The following is a 22220-nucleotide window of genomic DNA, read 5'->3' on the forward strand; positions in this document are numbered from 1 at the left end:
GTATGTATGTATGTATGTATGTATGTATGTATGTATGTATGTATGTATGTATGTATGTATGTATGTATGTATGTATGTATGTATGTATGTATGTATGTATGTATGTATGCATGCATGTATGTATGTATGTATGTATGTATGTATGTATGTATGTATGTATGTATGTATGTATGTATGTATGTATGTATGTATGTATGTATGTATGTATGTATGTATGTATGTATGTATGTATGTATGTATGTATGTATGTATGTATGTATGTATGTATGTATGTATGTATGTATGTATGTATGTATGTATGTATCTATGTATGTATGTAAAACATCAAGTATGCAGGTATGTATGTATGTATGTATGTATGTATGTATGTATGTATGTATGTATGTATGTATGTATGTATGTATGTATGTATGTATGTATGTATGTATGTATGTATGTATGTATGTATGTATGTATGTATGTATGTATGTATGTATGTATGTATGTATGTATGTATGTATGTATGTATGTATGTATGTATGTATGTATGTATGTATGTAAAACATCAAGTATGGGAATTTCTTTAATGAAAAAAGAAAAGTTTCTGATTTTATTTTTCCTGAAAAAAAAATCAATGATGAGGTTCATTCAACAAATATAATTATTTTAATGCAACGCAGTTGTATGTCATTAGTCCGGGTGAATAAAAATGAGCAATTGCTTTTACTCAGTAATTGGTCAGCTTTACTTGAATAAAAACTTTAGGAGTTTTTCTCATATTTTTATTCACGTAAACTTAAGCAATTTACTCAGTAACTGATCAACTTTACGTGAATAAAAACTAAAGCAAAGTTGTTGAAGTTTTTATTCATGTAAAGCTGACCAATTACTGTGTAAAAGCAATTGCTCATTTTTATTCACCCGGCCTATTATCTCTTCATTTGTCATGTATTTAATGATTGTGGCTGATAATGGACCAAAAACGAACAGCGTAAACAACGCTTAAAATGTCAACTGGACATTTTCAGCATTCATCACTTTTTGAACAAAATTGTAATTCACTTAAACAGCATTTGTTCCTTTACTGCTTTGCCATTTGAAAGATAATTGTAAAGTAAGTGAAGAGCTTCATCCCAATTCGGACATTAATCACCATTTTATTTTCTCTGAAGGTTATTTTGATTGCTATGGAAACAGCCCGAATTAAATGACCCAATTTATACGAAATCAATCAAAATGATTGGGCTTGGAAAAAACCTTGATTTGAAAACAAAACATTAGCTGATTATCTGCAGTAAAAGTCATTTATTTTTTTAAAAAAAAAAAATAAAAAAAAAATAACACTGTTGTCCTCCTTCGAGAGAAAAAAAATGTCTACCGTTCGAAGCTTTTAAAAAATTCGTAAAGATTTTGTTTTTCGATTTTCTGAGTTCCAATTTTTTTTTTTTTCGTTGACATTAAAAAAAACTTTCCGTTCTAAAAAATGATCGAATCTCATCTTAAAACTCGAATATTTTTTTTCATAACAGTTACCATTGACGACAACAAAAAAAACAATCTATTTCTTAAAATATTTCCATTATTACAATATTAATACATAAAAGTACACTGTATTATCATAATTCCGTGATTTTTTGAAGTATATTAAAACATCAAATTATAATATTATTACAGTTTTTGAAGTAAAAAACTTTCAGTTTTAATATACAACAAATATTCGCAACAAAAACTCCAAATAAAAATGAAATTCTTTCCGTTTTTTTTCCACCTTTCATGTTTTAAAAGAAAATTGTTTTTTTCTTTCTAAAATTGTTTTATATTTCATTTCATAAATAATTCTCACATTATTTATACATTTTACATATTTATTTAACAAATTAAAAATATTTAAACAATAAAAAGTAATTCTTATCACTTCAACTTTTTCAACTCTTCGATGTTAAAAAAACTTTCTTGTATTACATATACTTTTTACATATTTACATTTGTATTTATTTTTTATTTAACATATTAAACATTTTTCGTATTTCTTACTTTAAACTCTTCGATGTTATAAAAAAATTCTCCACGGTAGAAGATCCTCAACTCCTTGAAGTTCAAACCACGAAGCGATTCACAAATGTCGTCGATGAAGTTTGTGTCTCTGTGAAGGTGAAGATTTAATATTTCAGCGAGTCGAATCCATGGAAGGACAAAACGTTCAAACTCGTTAATTGATACGAAAGTATAACCATCGATGATTATTATCAACCGCTCAATCTTATGTGTCGGTGTCCATCCATCGATCTTCACTGGATGATATAACCAGACACGACGAACGTTGGTCGAACATAAAGTGACAAGTTTTTTCTCATCCTCAGATAAAATGTTTTTATAAACACTTAATAAATTCAACTTGCATCCTGCGGCAGAAAATTTCTCCATGAAATATTTAAAATGTAAAACTTCATGAGCAGTTGTTCCATCGCTTATACCAATCGACCACTCTTGTTCATCGATTGATTTTTTCAAGTCCTCGGTAATTGACGCCTGCGCTTCAAAGAAGCACTTGATGAATATCTCTTGAGTGTCATCTGAAGAAGAAGAAGAATAACAACATATTAATATTATTATTAATATTTATTTGCAACAACAGTTACTCAAGACAATCAACTTTAAACATTTTGAAAACACGATATCGTGTTTAATAAAAGTAAAACGGATATGATTTTGTATATCGAACAGATTAAAACAATCCGAAAGATCACAAATCAATTCCAAAAATACTTTTTATTTCATAAATATTTACTAAACAAATAAATAAGTTACGAAATACAGAACTAAAATATTTTATGAAACTTGTCGTACGCCGTTTTCAAACTTTAGTAGCGTTACAGCCAATAGAAATACGAATAACAAATAAGCCAATCAGATGCTTACTCAAAAGCATTGAAAGAGCGCGCAAATTGATTTTAAAGTCGCGTGAGATTTTTGATGCAAAATGATTTACTTTTGAAATAAGATAAAAATACTTCGCTTTCTATTTCTTTGCTTTAGCAACGAAAAATATTAAAAAGTAAACGAAAGCACGTCAATTAGAAGCGGTAAAAGTCGATTAAAATTGTCAAAACGGTTAGAAAATACATTTTTAAAATTTTCAAACGAAAAGAATCGCATAAAAATTTCATGGTCATCTACTTTTAAACTTTCAAACAAGTTTTGAAGAGAAAAAATATCAAATAATCTTTTTAACAAAACCAAAAAAACACAATTTTACAACTTTAATCAAAGAAATACTACGTCATTGTTTTAGCTGAACTTTTTATCGCTTTTTACCTAAAATCTCAACTTAAACAAATATATTATTATAATAAATTATTCTGCTCAAAATTAATTCTAACATTATACATAAGAATAAAATCATGAACACTTACTTTTTTCACACCGCTCGTTCAGAAATAATTGTTTACAAGAATATTAAGTTAGCGATTTTCATCCGTGAAACAACTCAACTCCTGCGGCGATGCTCTCGTTTGAAAAACGTTCGTTTGCTCATAGTGGTTTTTGAAAATCCACCAGAGTGAAAGTTTCAGTTGTAATTGAAAATTCGAATCAACGTTCGAATTTTCTAATACAACTTAAAACCTCATTCTGGTTTAATTTTGTGGAAGCGTTTAAAGTTCTGTTAAAATGCAGTTAGAAATCGTTCTCTTCACTCTAATTGTCATGATTAGGGTTTCTCAAACGGGATCCCGGAGGTAAAAAAAAACCATCCCGTTTTCCCGGAATTTCAATGAAATTTCACGGGAATCCCGATAATTTTTTAAAACATATTTTAAACATTTATAAAGATTTTAAAAATATTATTGCTCAAAATTTGAGTTCTAATTACTTCCTTTTCCCTTTTGTAAATTTCTATAAAAATTAGGAAGATATATTATAAAGGGCAATTAAATCACCAATATTTTGCAGTTTTGGTTTGTGTCTAAGATAGATAAAATATTATTATTGAATTTGATTTATGAATAGATTTGATTTACTTATTTAAATTTTGTATGTTGTAACTTACAGCATATAAAGCTTAAATAAACAAACCAAATCCATTTATAAATCAAATTCAATAATATTTTATATATCTTAGACACAAACCAAAACTGCAAAATATTGGTGACTAGTCTAATAAATAATCACAATTGCAAGAAATTACAATGAATAAAGGGGAGTCCCTGATATGTTAAATATAAAATAACTACGGACAAGTTACAAATACTTGTACGTGCAAAAAAAGTAATTAGTTACGCATAAAAGTTTGTAGTTAGAAAGTAAAGTAATTGGTTACGTTAAGGAAGAAGTTTGTATGTAAAAAGTAAAATAAGTGAAAAACCAAGTAAGTGAAGTTTAAAATATATGTTTAGTAATTACAACTAATTTAAAATAATTTATCTACAATCAGCACACTAATTCGGGATTTTTATTGTAAGTAATATAGTTTTATATTTTAGTATATTTTTATCTATTTAATTAATAGGATAATGAATATACCGCATCATGCCAAGTGGATCTAAGGCAAGGCAAAATTTTACCAAAGAAAAAAACACAGAATCTGCCACTTGTAATATATGTAAAACAACAATGTGTAAAGGATTTTCAAGTGGTCTTCTTCGTTATTTAAAAAATCTTCACATGGAAGCATAGCCGCCGAGAGGGGGAAGGGGGTGGACGGGGAAGATTCCCGGGGCCCCGCGTGTGCACAATCAATTTTTTAAAGTAATTTTTAAAATATTTAGATAGTTTTGACTTTCAAAAGATTTAATTAACTTTTATTTTTCATTTTCAATGACCAGAGCACGCTTCTTTTGGTCCTGGGTATGTAATTGATCATAAAGAGGGCCCCTTAAGGGAACTTCCCCGGGGCCCGAAATTTCTCTCGGCTGCTATGCATGGAAATCAAAATTGAAGAAACGAAAAAAAGACCAAACGAAGAAACAAATTTTGAAGTTAGAAAAACTCAACCTAAAATTACGTCATTTATAAAAAAGGAATCTAAGGTAAGTATGGGTATTAAGGCCCACCTAACAGACTTTTGGTCATTTAGGCTTTAAAAATTAAGTTTAAAAAAATATTTTCTATTGCTGCTTAAGATTAATCATTCCTTGATGTAAAAATCTTATCTGCATATTGAGGAAATAATTATAACAAAAGTTATTCATGTTTTTGTAGCATACCTTAATTGGGCCTTATTACCCCCTTATGGGGGTAATAAGGCCCATGTAAAAAATACAAAAAATAAATAAAGAAAAACCAGAAAAAAGTTTGGAAGCATTCTTTTAATGCATAGTTTATCTCACATTTATAAAATAATAAGTAATCTTGCATATTTATATACTTTAAAAGAATCAATTTTTTATACAACAGTGAATAACAACAGAAAATTAAAAAATTCAATAAAGAAATGTTACAAAGAAAAACATTATTCTTCGCAGAATGGACATACTAATTCTTCCTCATCTTCAGAATCATACCCCATGCACCCCTCGTGGTACCATACTTTACATTTACAACATTGTCGCATACTTTCTACAGACTTTTGCTGGCATAACAAACAAAACCAATCATTCACATCCACACTTACAGACTTACTTTTCTTTGCACTTGGTTTTCCTTTGCCTTTATTCTTTTTATTAACAGCTTTAGAAGTGGAAGATTGAGAATAATCTTTTTTCAGGTCTTTAGAAACATTTGCTTTTCCTTTGCCCTTATTCTTATTATTAACAGCTTTAGAAGTAGAAGATTGAAAATCTTCTTTCGTTAGGGCTTTAGCAACATAGTTAAAACTTTTTTTGCGACCGACCATAGCCATATTTTTCTTTTTAGCAGGACTCGGCATTAAATCATTGAAACTTGCATTAAGATTAATTTCAGGTTGATCGACTGAAACTGTTGAGGGACTGGGTTGGGTGACTGAAGCTGGTGATTTTTAGTGGGCCTTATTACCCGCTTTGAACCTGTTACGTTTATCGATAATGTATCCTTTTGTTTCAACACTTGCATAAATATTACATGATGAGTAATGATAACGAATAAGTACTTAATGCAAATAAATGCAATTGAAAAAAATAGAAGCTCTATAAAATATTTTAAAATGTAAAAACACGTATCTTAAAAATTAGACTTAAGTAATTTTTGACGAAACTAACAAAGTAATCTTGCTTTGTCGAACGCGCGGTATAGAAATGCTGATTTTTTTTTGCTGCCAGTGATAAAACCAGATAACTCTAATATTTTAATGTCGAAAAAAAGTTTCACAATTTATTTTTTCCCTAACTTTGGATTAGTGGGCCTTATTACCCGCCGGGCCTTAATACCCATACTTACCTTATAGAAGAAGTTGTTTCAAAATTTGCGGCTGTAGATGGCTTTTCACGGTGCATAGGAACATACTCTAAGACCTTGCAACACATCCCCAGAAATTTTATTTTTGATTATCATTAGAAAACGTTTCCTCATTCAAAAAATGTAAACGACAACTATTTTTAGTGGGGGCCTGGGGAGAAAACACATATTTTAGGGCAGTGCCCAGGAATTTTGTTGTTCAAGATAGGTAACTAAGAAGCATGTGGCGTACTCAAATTTTTAGTATGTTGATACTGGTAGCAAATGAGGATGACTTGCAAAAAATTAGGGTAATTGGAGCTAAACCAACCCCGCCCCGATCTCTGACTGCCCCCTTCCTAGAACTACGTTTCCTTTAATCGTAAAAACTTTTTTTTTGTTCTATCATAAACTAGATCAAAATTCATCGACAGATTTCAAACTTCATCAAAAAATCTCTTTTCGTTTAAGATTTATAACAATGCAAAGCTTAAAATTACCCCCTGAAATAACTTTAAATGGTCTCAACTTTTAAACGAAAAATGTTTTTTTGATGTAATTTGAAACCTGTCGATGAACTTTAATCTAGTTTAATATAAAACAAGCAAAAAATTGAAAAGTGTTTTTAGGAACCAAACCCTGGGGGGATTTGGGGGATCTTCTCGAACACCACAAAATCGAGCCCATGCCATATTTAGGTTTTCAGAAATGTTTGTGATAGATTTATCAATTTTTTTTTAAAGTTTTTAAAAATTTTTGTTTAACAGTGAAATTTACAGACGGATAAATAATTTTTATTACTTTCTATTAACATTTTTATTGAAATAAAAACAAAGCAAAGCAACCTTTAATTATTAACAATTAGTAAAAGCTAGCAGTTGCTAATTGTTAACAGTTGCATAATAACTCTTTGCACGCGTTGATATACGAACTGAAAACATGTTTTTAGCCGTTATAGTGACATGTGTTTATAGCCATTATATTGACATTTGATTGATATGACCGATATATCATGCTAATATTATCAATCCATATCAGAAGTTTTTATTTGAAGCATTCATTTAAAATGCCTTAACATGCAAAAGAACATAGTGATTTTGTAAAAAAATTTTGCATTTGCTGCTTCAGGAAAGGCACGGATTTAAGACCAATAAATAATCCTGAAACAACTTATTTAAATCTAAATAAAAAGAAAAATGACTACTCAAACCTTATCAAAACTATATTCTGGAAAGATTATTCAGCGGATAACCCTGACCTTCCTACCATGCTTTGCTCAAAATGTAGAAAAAGGCTTGCAGGGACTGATCCTTACTTCATTATGCGGCCGTTTTATGAAGGTAATTATAATTATATTGATGTTTAATTTACTTCATTTAAAATTTAGTTTCGCTGTTTTAGTTATTATAGTTGCTATACATGTGCTACAAAATATAGACCTGAATACCAGAGTTATAGAGGGAAAAAATTTTGGAAAATAATTAAGCTCCACGTATGTTAAAGATCAAGAGGAGTTCTCTACGAGCTATAGAAATCTAAGGGCTACAATTCTTTTGAAGGTACACATAATTGAGCAACATGTTATTGAATTTATCAACATCAAAGGTGGAGTCTTTGGTATGATAAATAACTTTTAAATTTGATTAAGAATAATTTATAATCTTAGTAATTAAATACTCTATTATAACAGTTGAATAGTAGAATTTGCATAATTTACGACGAATATTTATTAAATAAACTTGCATTTCTTTTGTACTTCTACTATTCTATAGGCTTAGGTTACTGGACTGAACAAGCTCTCGAATCCATTCATCAGGATTTCAATCAATTTTGGCGAATGAGAAAAGTTGGAGAGCACTGCCCAAACTATATAGAGGAGGTGAAAAACGCGGCTGTTGCTTACAACTACAAGCGCTTTTAAAGTAGCTTTCTATTTGCAGGAATGTAGTTTGTAAAAAGTAAAGTGTTAAATCTCCTATGAACAAACTTTTAGTATGACTTTGAAATGGAAAATATCAACCATAATGTAACCATAAAAATCAGAGTTTTTTTTTTTTTTTTTACTGTAATAAATAATTGTAGCAAACCCTTCTCGACCCCTAATAGCCCTCCCCAGAGATTCTGAAAATCTAAATACAGGGGTATGGGCATGATTTTGTTGTGTTCGAAACGATCCCTCGAATCCCCCCTAGGGTATGGTTCCTAAAAACACTTTTCAATTTTTGGCTTGTTTCATATTAAACAAGATCAAAGTTCATGGACAGATTTCAAATTACATTAAAAAAAAATTTCTCGTTTGAAAGTTGAGACCATTAAAGTTATTTCAGGGGGTAATTTTAAGCTTTGCATTGTTATAAATCTTAAACGAAAAGAGATTTTTTGATGAAATTTGAAATCTGTCGATGAATTTTGATCTAGTTTATGATAGAACAAAAAAAAAGTTTTTACGATTAAAGGACACGTAGTTCTAGGAAGGGGGCAATCAGGGATCGGGGAGGGCTTGGTTTAGCTCCAATTACCCTAATTTTTTGCAAGTCATCCTCATTTGCTACCAGTATCAACATACTAAAAATTTGAGTATGCCACATGCTTCTTAGTAACCTATCTTGAACAACTAAATTCCTGGGCACTGCCCTAAAATATGTGTTTTCTCCCCAGGCCCCCACTAAAAAATGTTGTCGTTTACGTTTTTTGAATGAGGAAACGTTTTCTAATGATAATCAAAAATAAAATTTCTGGGGATGTGTTGCAAGGTCTTAGAGTATGTTCCTATGCACCGTGTGCTGCTACAAAATGCTCAAGAAATATCAATAGACCTTTATGTCATTATTAGAATAGACTTTAATGCCATTTACAAAAAACAGCGTTTACAAGCCGAAAGGTGCTTTTCTTATAAAAAAATTGAAAAATCCTCTTCAAATAGTTAATTAAGAGTTATTCAAATAAATGAGTTTAAAAGTAATTTTCAAAACTGTCATTAAACGTAGACAAAATTTAATATTTTATTTTCTCAATCCTACTAAAGTTGATAATTTATACTCCTGTTGCTTTATTTGCATTATTTTATCATCAAATATAAGATATCCTAAACATTTTCTATATATTGAATGTTTAGACTTTAAAACAGGAATGGTCACGGTGCTGCTACTAGGTGCTTTGGAGTTTAAGGATGGGTTTAAGGATATACATGCATATCTACATTATGAACACGCGTTGCTTAGTCTTCTATCAGCTGTTAATAGTAATGTGAGGAAGCTAATTCTAGTAAAACAAGATGCCGTTTAAAGCAATACCACCCAAAGACATTAATTAATATTTTACAATAACGAATAACAAATGAAAAGACGCCAACGCCCAAAAACATTAGAACCGATATAAAAAGGTGGAGTGAGAAATATAAAAAGATTAGAAGAGATTAGAAGAAAAGAGATTAGAAGAGAAAGATTAGAAAAAGAGTCTGAGCGTCGAAAAGGATCGGAGAAGGTGAACGGGGTTCGATAGGTGAACGGGGAGATACAAAACAGAAGTGTAAGTTGAAGTTAGAGTTAGTTGGAGTCAGTCAGTGAATGCTGAATAAAAAAAAGAAATACGAAAGGAGTTTTGATTGATTTTATAAAAGGAGTTTAAAAGATATAGTATTTATAATTTTAAGTGGAGAAATTTTTTATTAAAGATTACGGAACATTAAAAGAAAAGAATTATTATTATTAGAGATTTAAAGGAGAAATATTGCGCATAAAGAAAAGTACGCGCGTATTTTAATACTGTTCAGAGTGCTACCATTACACAGAACCAAGAGGCATCCCCACTCACCTTTAACCCAAACCTCCTAACCTCTATCAAAACACCCAAAACCCCATCCCAATTCCCCTGAATATATTGTTAGAAGAGTTAGAGTAACACAACAAAACCCCGCCTCACAGTAATTGTAAATATAGTAAATAAACGGGCAAATAGGATAGGTCAGGCATAAAGAATGTTTTGAACATAAATTTGATGAAGACAAATGAATTTTTCTTTCAATTAGGATTCGTAGAGCGAATAATATCCATTATGATAAAAATAAATGTAATTTTAATTTGTTGTTAGGGACGACTAACAAATCTCACTCTCTGACAGAAATTGGTGTCATAAAAACTGAAACACTTTAAGGTTTTGAAAATAAACACTTTAAGTATAATATTTAGTTCGATTATAATATAGATATTAATAAATTTATATCAAGTTGGTCTGTGACTATACAGAAATTATCAACACTAGAAATTTCTTAAAATTTAGCCTGAAGGGTGGTTCCACAATTATTTAGTGATTCAGAGAGACCGCTACCTGTAACTTTAGTGATTGCTAAAAAAAATAGCAACGGCTTATCAATAACTTTATTACTTTTACTTATCTTCCAACATTCTTTTTTAAGATCTATAAAAAAAACAATTTTTTTTTGTTCAATAAAAAAATTCGCAAAAATCTACTAAATAGTAAAAATTTCCTTTCCCAAAATTTAATATTGTTTATTGGCAAAACTAATATTTTCTGGCTGTTTTTTAAGTATCAGTTTAAGCATAAAGTTAATGAATAATTGAGCTCTAATTATTTTAACTACTGCTCCAAATACCAATATCTTTAATAGTGATATTTGAAAACACGTTTAAATTCTTATTGGCTGTATTTATTTTTTTACTGCGTACTCATTTAATTATTTGTCTTTTAATAGATTCAAAAAATCAAAAAATTCGACAATAAACTTAATCTGCAACCTGATAAAAAGAAAACAGAATTTGCTGACAAAAAGAATGAGATGGAAAGCAATTTTCTATAACAACAAACGTTTAAAGAATAAACAAAACAATAAAAAACAATAAACATTCGAGAAAACATATGGTGATCTGAAACTTTCGAAATTAATATTGAGAAATGCCCTCAACAAGTTAAAGAAATGGCAGCTTCTAGTTTATTATCTTATAGCCAATAATTACCAGTAATTTCTTTTTCAAACCAATTGAAATCTCCCACATGGCAATCCCTAATAGATTCACTAACTACACGAATATCTAAAATAAAAAATTAACATTAAAGAAAAATTAAAGCAATACATGAATTATATAATACCTAAAAATATTGTACATAAATAGATGAAATAATTACAAAAACAAGAATTATAGAAACTTAGGTTTGTCAGTGAAGATTCTATTCTAAAAACAGGATTGGTCACGGTGCGGCTACAAAAAGCTAAAGAAATATCAATAAACCTTTTCAACTCTGTACAACATCATTGAATATTTTTCCTGAAAAACTAACATCGAATAACAACCTGTTCAACTAAACTATATAAAAAAGTTGCCAAATATTCTTTTTGAAATTTACAAAAAAAAAAAAAAAGACATTCTATTTTTCCTTTCACCCATCATGTGTAAAATATAAAAAAAGATTTCTTGAAGGAACTCTCAAACAAAACTGAAACATTTAAACTGTTATATTTAAAACCATTTTTGAACTCTTGTTATGTTTTCAGGGGAAGAAACTTTACGATAAATACAGCCCAGTTTGAGTTCAGATTCGAAGCGTCGGTTTTAAAGGGAACAATTCAGTTCAACAAGTCGATAAAAATACAGAATAGAACTGTTAGGCTCGAAACAAACCCCATTTGAAATGAAAAACAAGTTGAAAACAGATTATACTTTTTGTTAGCGAAAATTGAAATACGTGACCTCAAAAAACTAATCAGTATTGAGTTAAATAACGATAAAAACAAAGTAGCTACTAAGCTACTTAGCTCAACTGGATGTGCTTTCCTCGAAAGCATTTACATAAAATATAATATTACACCCTGTTTTATAAAAAAACAGTGTTTACAAACCGAAAGAGCAGGGATGACAGCGATTAGTTTACTTTAAGTGGTAAAGTTTTTTTATCGTAAGAAATTGTTTAAAAGAGAAAAAACAACAAGAGACTTCGCAGAGAAGAAAACAATGAGCTAAAACCCTATCCTATCAATCTATTTTAACCTAATATCCTTTTTTCAAGTGGTGCTTTCTGTTAGCAATATTCGAAATCGAACATATTTTGCAACTGAAACATTATGAACTTAAAACCAAGATGAATGCAGCGATTAAACGTCAAAAACTGATGTTGAACTTAAAGCGTTTCTAAGGGTCTAATAGCTCTGAGTGATTGCTTTTAGCTGCAATTTGATTAACGCAATTTTTTTTTTTTTAATAAATTTAAGAAGTCAATATCAGCAGGTGCTGTTGAGTTTAAGGATGGATATGTTATGAACATGAGTTGCTTAGTTTTCTATTAGCTGTTTACATTAGATACCCATATTCTTAGAGCAACAATTTACATTTAGCATTTGTTTTCGTTACTATTTTCGTTCAACCAAGCAAAATGAACTTAAAAGAGCTGAGGATAGTCGGAATCTTATTGCTGCAGTCATTTTAGAGATACTAATGAACAGGTTATTAATTCCATAAATTTGCTTTGTTCACTTTGATCATAATTTGACATCTCTTTGATATAATCAATTCGAAATTAAAATATTTTGATAAATCGCGAGGTTACAATTATTTTGTTTTATCTACAATTTTAAACGTTGGGAGAAAATGAGTTATTAATTTTAGTTAGAAATGATTACTTTTATATATTATATCGTGTTGTTTCGTTTACGTTTTATTGATTGGTACTACGTAGCGTTTTGAATAAATTTTGATAAAAGCTACTCGCTTTCAGAGTATTTTCTTATAATTTGCTATCTATTTGCTTAGTTTCCAAATTATAGCATCTTACTTTAATTCAACGAGAGGTAAATTAAGATTTTCAAAATTTTTCAAGCACATGCACGGCGTCTTCTCCATTCTTAATTAAGTATTGATGAATAGGAAAAAGGTGCCCACAGCTTTATGTCTTACGGGAAGACAGAATGTTTCAGTTTAATGAAGAACAGGGTTAGAAGGGTGCAATTTTTGATTTAGAGGGGCTGCTATGTTTTTCTCTTTTCTTAATTTTATGTGGTTTTCCAAAATTAAGTCGCTAAATAAATGGAAGGATTTATTTTTAAAGATATTTAGAGAAATAATTAAAATATATTTAGAGAAAGATATAAAGAGAAATAGATATTTCTCACTTTAGTTTTTTATTTTTTTCCCTCTTCTTATATGTTAAAGGGAGACATTTCCGTAAAACTCTAGGAGGGGTATTTTTAGAGAGAGAGAGAAGTTGTTTTGACTAAAGTGTTTCGATTAAACTTGAATAAGAAGTTATAAGGGTGTATTGCCATCTAGAGTTGATCTACTGATAAGGCCGAATGAAGGCGATTTCCGAAGGCTAGTAAAGTAAAACACAAGTGTATTTGATTCTATTTCTCACACGAGAAATACTTCAATTAATGTTTACAGTTTCAAACTTATTAGAAAAATGAAATTTTTTCAATATAATCATTTTTCTATGGTCTAATGCATATTGCTAACCTATCGATACATAACAAATTCATAAATAATAAATATTTTCTAGCAATTTAACAAAATAATGAAACTGACACTGAAAAGAAAAACTCACAAAATAGAAACTATGTTAAAATTAAAGTTTACTACAAAACGACGCTGACAAATAAAACTGACGAAACGATCCATCTAACTAGATAACGAGCGCAACTGAAAATAACATCGTTTACACTACAATTAGTAAAATACTAAATCTTTATCAATTACTGAGTAGTCGAATTCATCAATTATTTTAAATTTGTGGCAAGTGAACGAATCGAAGAAATTTTCTCGAAAATAAAGCAATCACATCAATTATCAATGGGTTGACCATGTAAAAATTTCCATAAACAAATTTAAATAATTCTTACCATTAACTGGGTAAATACGTTTTAGAAGGAAGTCTAAAAAAAAAGGGCAGTATATAAAACTTTATCTAAGAAAAAACTTCTTGTTTAATGAAGAAAGAAGTCGGAGGAGAAACAAATTTAAATAATTTATGCCCAGCAAAAATTCAAAAAGTGAAAAACTTATGTTTTGGCTTAAGCAATAAATACTCATTCCGAAGTGACAAGGAACCCAAATTTTTTTCCATATTTCAATTGTTATTGTCTTGTAATAATGTTGAAAAAAATCTTTTAAGCGAGTTAAAACTTTTCTCCTTTTGAAATTTTATTTTTTTAATTATTAGTTTAGATATATTACCTAAAGAATCATATTAAGATAAATGATAATCGTTAAGACCATGTTATAATTGAAGTAAGTATATAAAATAGTTATATATACATTATATATATTTATATATATGTATATAAAAATGTATATATAACTATATATAGTTATATATACATTTTTATTAGCTAAAGTAGAAAGGATTTAAATTTTTATCAGAAAAAGTAGAAAGGATTTTAATTTTTTAAATCGTTTATATTTTGTTTGTTTTAGCTTTTCTTTTAGCAGTTTTATTTTTGTTATTTTATTTTTTAGAAGGAAAATAAGGGTATGGATGTTATTTAAAGTTATACTAATGCTATTTCCATAAAATGGTTATTACTTCTTTGAAATTATTATTACTTTGAAATTTCTGTGATGCTATTAACTATTATTGTTCTTTTTTAGAAAATTTAGAAAATAAATTAAAATTTTGTGCCTACACTGACATGGCATGTCACATGTTATAGTATGTAAAGGTTAAATTTTGTTGTGAAGATTACAGTTCTTATGAAAAAAAAAAAAAAAAAGAAGGTAAAGAGTATTGTTTGTAAATATATATTTTGTATCTTTTTAAATTTTCTGGCATCATTTTTAAAATTTTTATTTGCACACTTATAGCTGTTTTATCAATGTGTTTTTATAATAATGTAAAGTGTTTTTTTATTGTTCGTGTATGTGTTAGTATGTGTTATATAATTGTTTTAAAAATGTGTTTAAATATGTATATGAGGTATATATATTTAACCTTATATACATATTTAAACACATTTATTGTGTTTATAGTTAGTACATATGTTTATATTATGTTGTTTCCGTGTTTTCAAAGTGCTGTGACTTGGTAAACGTGTAGAGCAAGATTTGTCAACTTTGCCAGCCAAGTGATGCACTTTTAACAGAGGGTTACACAATAGTTTTTAGTGTCAAACTGTTACTGCTTTAGGTCTTGCTGTTTTCAAGCCTTTATTTTTAAAGATTATTCTAAAAATACATAATGTATTTTAATAACATTTTGCGTAATGTTGTTACTTATGTTTTGTTATATATGAATATTATCTTACTTAAGTTATATTATATACATATATTAACTTATGGTGTGTTGTTGCTGTGATGTTTTTTTGTTATCTTTTGAGTTAATAGACATTTGGCTTATCTTCATGTTTGTGTCTGTTATTAAATATTGTCCGTATAAAAAATACAGACTGTTGCTAGTGAAAAAAATAACTATGTGCAAGATGCTGCATTTACTCAACCATTTTTGTTAAAAAAAAACTAGAGACTTGTAACTTAAACAAAATACTTTTGCTAATTGCAGGAGACTCAATAAACAGATATCAAAAATTTCATCTTAAGAATTACTTCTGACAATCTGTTGTGAAAGATTTCTTTGCAGGGCCCCAACACTACAAAATTAAATATTTTACATTTTCAAAAGAGGTGAAAAGCTATTATATTATAAGGAATGGTGAATAGGTAATTTTGTTAAAAATCACTGCTTTTAATCATTTACTAAAAGCCAATACAAATTATTTTGCTATATATACAATTTGTTTTACATCAATTTGATTTTTTGTCTTTAGTGCTGTTTACTACATGATTTTGCTATAAATATTTTGGAATCATGATGTTCCAGCATAAATTGCTATAATCGCTATCAGTCTCCCTTCATGTAATGAAGTTGCAGTTGTATTTGTTGGTGTACTACCTGTTTCCAGGGAAGATGTTGTTTACCCAAGAGGTCATCCTCTTAAAACTCTATCAAGTATGTCTGCCAACTTAGATCCTATGGTTTATCCTCTATTTTTTCTATATTAAATGCAATTGATAGGTTGTTAAAAGATATTTGCAACAACAACTTTCCATTCTGAGGAAAAATCATTCTTTTTGGTGGTGACTTAATGCAAATTCTGCCTGTTGTGAAAAGAGGACAACCAGCTGAGATAGTAGAATCGTGTATAAAATGTTCTTTACATTGGCAATTGGTGCAGAAGTTTGCATGAACTGAAAATATGAGAGTACAAGATGGGGAAGATGAATTTTCCCAATGGCTACTAAAACTTGGGAAAGGAACAATACCTGTCAAAGAGGAGGATCCTTATAAAAGATGCATTAAAATACCAAATCAGTGCATTATTAGAGAAAATAAATTGACTGTTGAAAAGATTTTCGGAGATGCTGATCAAAATGATTATTCTAAATGCGTGATTTTAACACCAACTAATGTTGATTCATTATCAATCAATGAAGAAGTGCTTGAATGTCTGCCGGGTGAGGTCAAAATTTATTTAAGTGCTGATCAAATTGATACTGATGACCTTAATGAAAGAAATGACTTACCTGTTGAGTGTTTGAATAGTTTAACTCCTTCAGGTATGCCACCTCATTGTTTAAAATTGAAAATTGTTTGTGTAATAATGCTACTTAGATATTTAGATCTAAAAGCTGGGTTATGCAATGGTACTCGAATGAAAGTTTGTGCTCTTCAAAATAATTATATTGATGCAGAGGATTTGACAGGTGTTTCTGGTGGTAAACAGGATTTTGTTCCTCAAATTCAGTTGGCTCCATCAGGTTCTAATATACCTTTTGTTCTGAAACGTCGTGAGTTTCCTGTCAGATTGGCTTACTCAATGACAATTAATAAAAGTCAAACATTTAATAGAGTTGGGGTATATCTTAAAAAAACCAAGTTTCTCTCATGGTCAACAATATGTTGCATGTTTAAGAATGAGAGCATTTAATAGTTTGTTTTTCAAAATTAATAAACATCTCATTCAAGGTGTTCAAAATTAATAAACATCTCATTCAAGGTAAATGTTATATTTTCTAATGTTCTTAATTTATAGTCTTAAGATTTTTATTTTGAAAATTTACTGTTTGTAAGTTGTGAGCACATTTTGTTTGTATAAATTTATTTATTATTTTAATATATGTATATATTTTTTATAGTTTTTGATAAATATATTTGTCATTTAATATTGTTATAAAATGTGTTTATATGTGTTATATAAAACCATATTTGTTTATAGTTGTATGTATGTTTAAACTATATTGTTTCCATGTTTTCAAAGTGAGGTGACTTGGGATTATGTTGAGCAAGATTGATAACCTTGCCAGCCAAACGATGTATTTATAGCAGAGGTGTGACTTGGCAGCATTTAGTGTCAGGCAGTGTTACTGCTTTAGAGCTAGGTTGTGTTTTGTGGCCTTTTTAATTATTCTGGAAACACAATGTCTGTTAATGTTTAGCGTAATGTGTGTGAGAGAGTATGCAACCTTGATCTTTAAATCTAGGGTGTTTTAATGTCCTAAGTTTGAAGTAATTGAATAACAAATATTGAATATAAAAACAAATATACTTTATGTATTTATATGTTTAGTAAAAAAGTAAATATAGTTAACTTTAAATTGGTTTTCTAATTTTGACTTTCATATTTTAATTTGGTTTGTTATTTTCGCTGGATTTTAGGATCAAGAGTGTAAATATTCTATTGTTATGTGTTATTGTTGTGATGTTTTTTGTTCAAATTCATTTTTAACAATAAACACCTTCATGTTGGTGTCTATTGTTAAAAATGAATGATAGGCAGTTTCATTATTGAAACTTACTGCTTTTATTTATTTACTTAAAGCCAAGACAACATTATGCTAAAAATACAATTTATATCCTAATTTGATTTTATATATAAATATATTAGTATTGTTAATCCTTTTGTACTTCGAAATAGATTTTATAGTTAAATTTTCGATAAATGTTTATATTAACTGCCATGTCAAAATAGGTTACTATAAATAGGTAAATCGATTTTCAGTTTTTAGTGGTGTTTTTTTTTTTGGTTTTTTGTTGTTTTTTTTTTGTTATGGTATTATAATTCCTTTTTTTTTTCTCTTTAAGATTTACGATTGACGCATTTATACGTTTTATAAAAAAAACCTGATTACCTTTTATTGTAAATTTTTGTCAGTTAAAATGATATAGATATATGCAATTAGTTCAATTTTTAAAAATCTTCTCTATTTTATTCCTAATTATTTGTTTTACGTAACTTTGGGGATCTTTTTAAACGGGGGAGGGGGGGGGTATAATTGTAGTTTTGAGCATTTGTCAAATATCGAGTTAATTAAATTTTATAAGGTGTTAAACTAATTAATTATCTTAGTTTGCATTTGCAACACTTTTAAGGAAAGAAAAAATTCTTATATATATTAAAAATAAAAAAATGTTATACATGTAAATCATTGTTTTACATTTTATTATTCTGGTAGAAGGTCTTCATCAAAAACTTGATAACTCTTAATAAAGATAAACGTATTCTCCTTACCACCATTAAGGCAAAAACGGGGAAGGGAGGTCATTTATTAGTGTCAAATTATTAAAGAGAATTAAATTTCGAGTAACAAAAGGAATTTTTAATAAATGGTAGCAAATAACCGTTTACTAAAAATTATTGAAACAAAGAGGCCATATATAAAAATGGTCAGATTAGTGCCATAAATAGCAATAGTCAAATGGTCAGATATTTTGAATAAATTTATTTAGTTGTGTGCATTTAACGTTTTAAAGACAATTTCCTTTGTTAAAGAAACATGTATCAAGGGGATGCCAAAGAATTCATGTAAAATTTACGTTCGCTTTATATTAATCTTATTAATTAAAGTTCACGTTATAAAAATATAACACGAATTTAGCTTTACTTTTTCGTCAATTTAAAGCATGAGGAAGTAATATTATTTTGTGTCAGTAACTAAAAACGTATTGTTTTGAACTTAGTAATGTCGAGGAAAATGGTTCTGCCTTACACTGATATGACCTATTTCAGTTGTAAATTACTCAATAATGTTAAATAATTGGTAAATTATTTTACCTCCGCGTATTTTTTCATTTGAAGGCGTTTTTCTAAAAGGGTAATAGTTATGGTTTTGCAACTTTAAATTGTGAAAAACAGCCACTATAAATTAACAGACCAACCATAACCCGTATTACGGGTTGCTTTTTTGCTAGTAAAAAAGTAATGCTTTTAGAAGATATTCATATTTCTTGACATACTAGTCAAAAAAAAAAACATAATATATATCCACACAAAAAAAACTCAGCTATATATAATTCTGTATGTATGTATGTATGTATGCATGCATGCATGCATGTATGTATGTATGTATGTATGTATGTATGTATGTATGTATGTATGTATGTATGTATGTATGTATGTATGTATGTATGTATACACACTAACATACATATATGCAGGGTGGTGCAAAAGTTTCTAAACTCTGGTGTCTTGAAATAAAAACTCAGAAAAAATTTTTGCCATTATTTGCAAAGCCAAAAATCTACAAAAAAAACTTTCACACAAGTTTTGTAGTTCTCCCATTCTGGAAATTAGCTGGTCTTTTATTCAAAATCTTGGTTCTTTAAATACTTTATACTTTAAATAAAACCAGCAAGTTTCCAGGGGATTTAGGTTTGGGATTTAGGTTTGGAGAGTTTCCTGGCCAATTTGTTGAAACCTTTATGAGGTTCTCTTAAATCAATACCATTGCATTATTTGATATGGTAATTTGCTTCATCTTTCATTTAAAATGCATTTTTATTATTCATAGCTTCTTTATAAGCTGGTAAAATACGTTAAACATATAAATCACCATTTGCAGAGACGTTTTCATTAATAAAATGAAGCTGAGTTTTTTATTGTGTAGAAACTTTAGTGCCACCCTTATATATACAGTACTGTGCAAAAGATAGTAGCACCTAAGAGTTTTTTTAAAAATGTACATTTAAATAAATATAAGTAAATAATATTGATTTTATCTTAAACAATATCTTGGTTTAATTTTTATTAAATTAAACTAAGATATTGTTTAAAATAAAGCTATATTTATTTATTTTAGTAATAATTATGTTAATAAAACAATTTTTTTATTAATATTTTTAGATGGTTTCAACTTATATCATTTTTCACCCACTTATAATGTTTGTTCATTTATTAAGGGCAAGGATCAACACTTGAAATTGATTACATCAACCACTGTACTATTTATTTATTTTGTTTAAATTTATTATTATTAAATATTTTTTAATAATTAAGAATGTGGAGAAGAATTTTTAGTTACTATTGAGTTCTCGTGTTACCTACAGATTTTTTCATCTAAAAAAAATTTTTTTTTTTCAAAAGTTTTGTTTTATAATAAAATTATATTGTGAAAAGAAAAAAAAAAACGGAAAATCAAATATGGTGGAGGGAATACTCAAGTTTGGAGGTGTATTTCAATAAAAGAGGTAGGGGATATTGTTAGAAAAACGGAAAAGCTTACAGGTGAAAAATACAAAAATATTTTACACAACCATAATGTGCCTTCTGGACGACAACTGATCAGGGATTATTTTATCCTACAACAGGATAACGATCCCAAACATACTTGCAAATTAGTTAAAAATTATTTGCCAAATCTGCAAGAGGAGGGAGTGCTTCAAACCATGCCTTGGCCTCCTCTGAGCTCTGAACATAATCGAACATGTGTGGAACTACTTAGACAGAAAGATGGAAATATTGCCAACAAATGTAAATGAGCTTTGGAATGCTCTCAAAGAAGAATGGTACAATATCTGTATCACATTTGTTGAAAATCTATATAAAAATATAAATAAAAGGCTCCAAGATGTTATTGTAAATAAAGATGGTCACATTAAATATTAGTTAAGTCTCTATGTATAGTTATAAACTTAAATGCTTTTAATAAAACATGTATTATACTACACAATTTAATAAAAAATATGTTTGTACCTATATTTTAGTTTTAATTTCATTTTGTTTGACATTTTATCCTGAATATTAAAAATTCTCTTAGAAGCTACTTTCTTTTGCACAGTACTGTGTATGTGTGACATTAATTTGCTCTTTTATATCTGGAAAAAAGAACAGAAAAACCATAACAGTTATTAATTAAAACATATAATCAAAACATAATTTTTCATAATTTCACAACATTTCTAATCTCTTGAGCTTTGCTTGAGGTTTTAACAGGTGTTAGAAGGAAGTGATAAAGTCTTTATAAAATTTTGTCAACTTTTTTTTTAATTTTACATAGTTTATTATAACTAAAAAATATTTTATTCAAAAAGTAATTTGACATTTGCTTACCAACATTTTGCTTTATTGTAGCTGGAAAAAAGAACAGAAAAACCATTAAAGTTATTAATGAAATTATTAATGAAAACAAAAAATTGCATAAGAAAATATATAATCTAAAAGAATAAAATGAGAGGAGAACTAAATGACTGTTTAAAATTAATTATGCTAAGCCCTAAAATTATACGTTAAGAAAAATGAAAAAATGCATTCAACTGAAAAACATGTTTTAAATATTTAATAATGATCTGCATAAGTTTAGTCTCTTATCTATTTGAAATATTAAAACTTTTGGTGGCCATCATTTTTTTGTTGCTTTTTTTCAGTTAACTGATATTTTTAATATAACAAAGACAGTCAACATATTTAAAAGTAATTCTTTAACTTACCAATATGAACAAACAAATTTCTTGGATCATCTGGAAAAGATAAAAACTTTCAATATAAATTACAAATCAAATGAAGTTTTCAATAATAAAATGAATCAAAAATTGATTCTAAATTTCTTTAACACTAGTCATGAACTTACCTAGCACAGCATGAAGCAAGGAGTTTCTTTCTTCATATAAAAAAAAAA

General features: G+C 28.3%; 1 protein-coding gene across 5 annotated transcripts in view; it reads right to left on the minus strand.

The window, feature by feature from the left end:
* Nucleotides 1-7102: 7102 nt before the first annotated feature.
* The window catches only part of LOC149894960 (NACHT, LRR and PYD domains-containing protein 12-like), a 36057-nt gene continuing 20939 nt past the window's right edge, over nucleotides 7103-22220 (minus strand). For 3 of the 5 annotated variants that reach the window (XM_090076754.1, XM_090076752.1, XM_090076753.1), the window contains exons 7-11: nucleotides 22173-22202; nucleotides 22033-22062; nucleotides 21656-21676; nucleotides 14177-14209; nucleotides 7103-11378 (exon numbers count right to left, since the gene is read on the minus strand). In XM_090076754.1, coding sequence (XP_089932880.1) covers nucleotides 11287-11378; nucleotides 14177-14209; nucleotides 21656-21676; nucleotides 22033-22062; nucleotides 22173-22202 — 206 coding nt within the window. In that variant the 3' untranslated portion in view covers nucleotides 7103-11286. Of the gene's footprint in view, nucleotides 11379-14176; nucleotides 14210-21320; nucleotides 21421-21655; nucleotides 21677-22032; nucleotides 22063-22172; nucleotides 22203-22220 lie in introns of those variants that run through there. The other 2 variants (XM_090076755.1, XM_090076756.1) reach the window with 1 other exon arrangement.

Source organism: Hydra viridissima, unplaced genomic scaffold, assembly GCF_058129835.1.
Source record: "Hydra viridissima isolate aposymbiotic clone 2 unplaced genomic scaffold, HvirCarnegie_v1 scaffold_1, whole genome shotgun sequence".
NCBI lineage: Eukaryota > Metazoa > Cnidaria > Hydrozoa > Anthoathecata > Hydridae > Hydra > Hydra viridissima.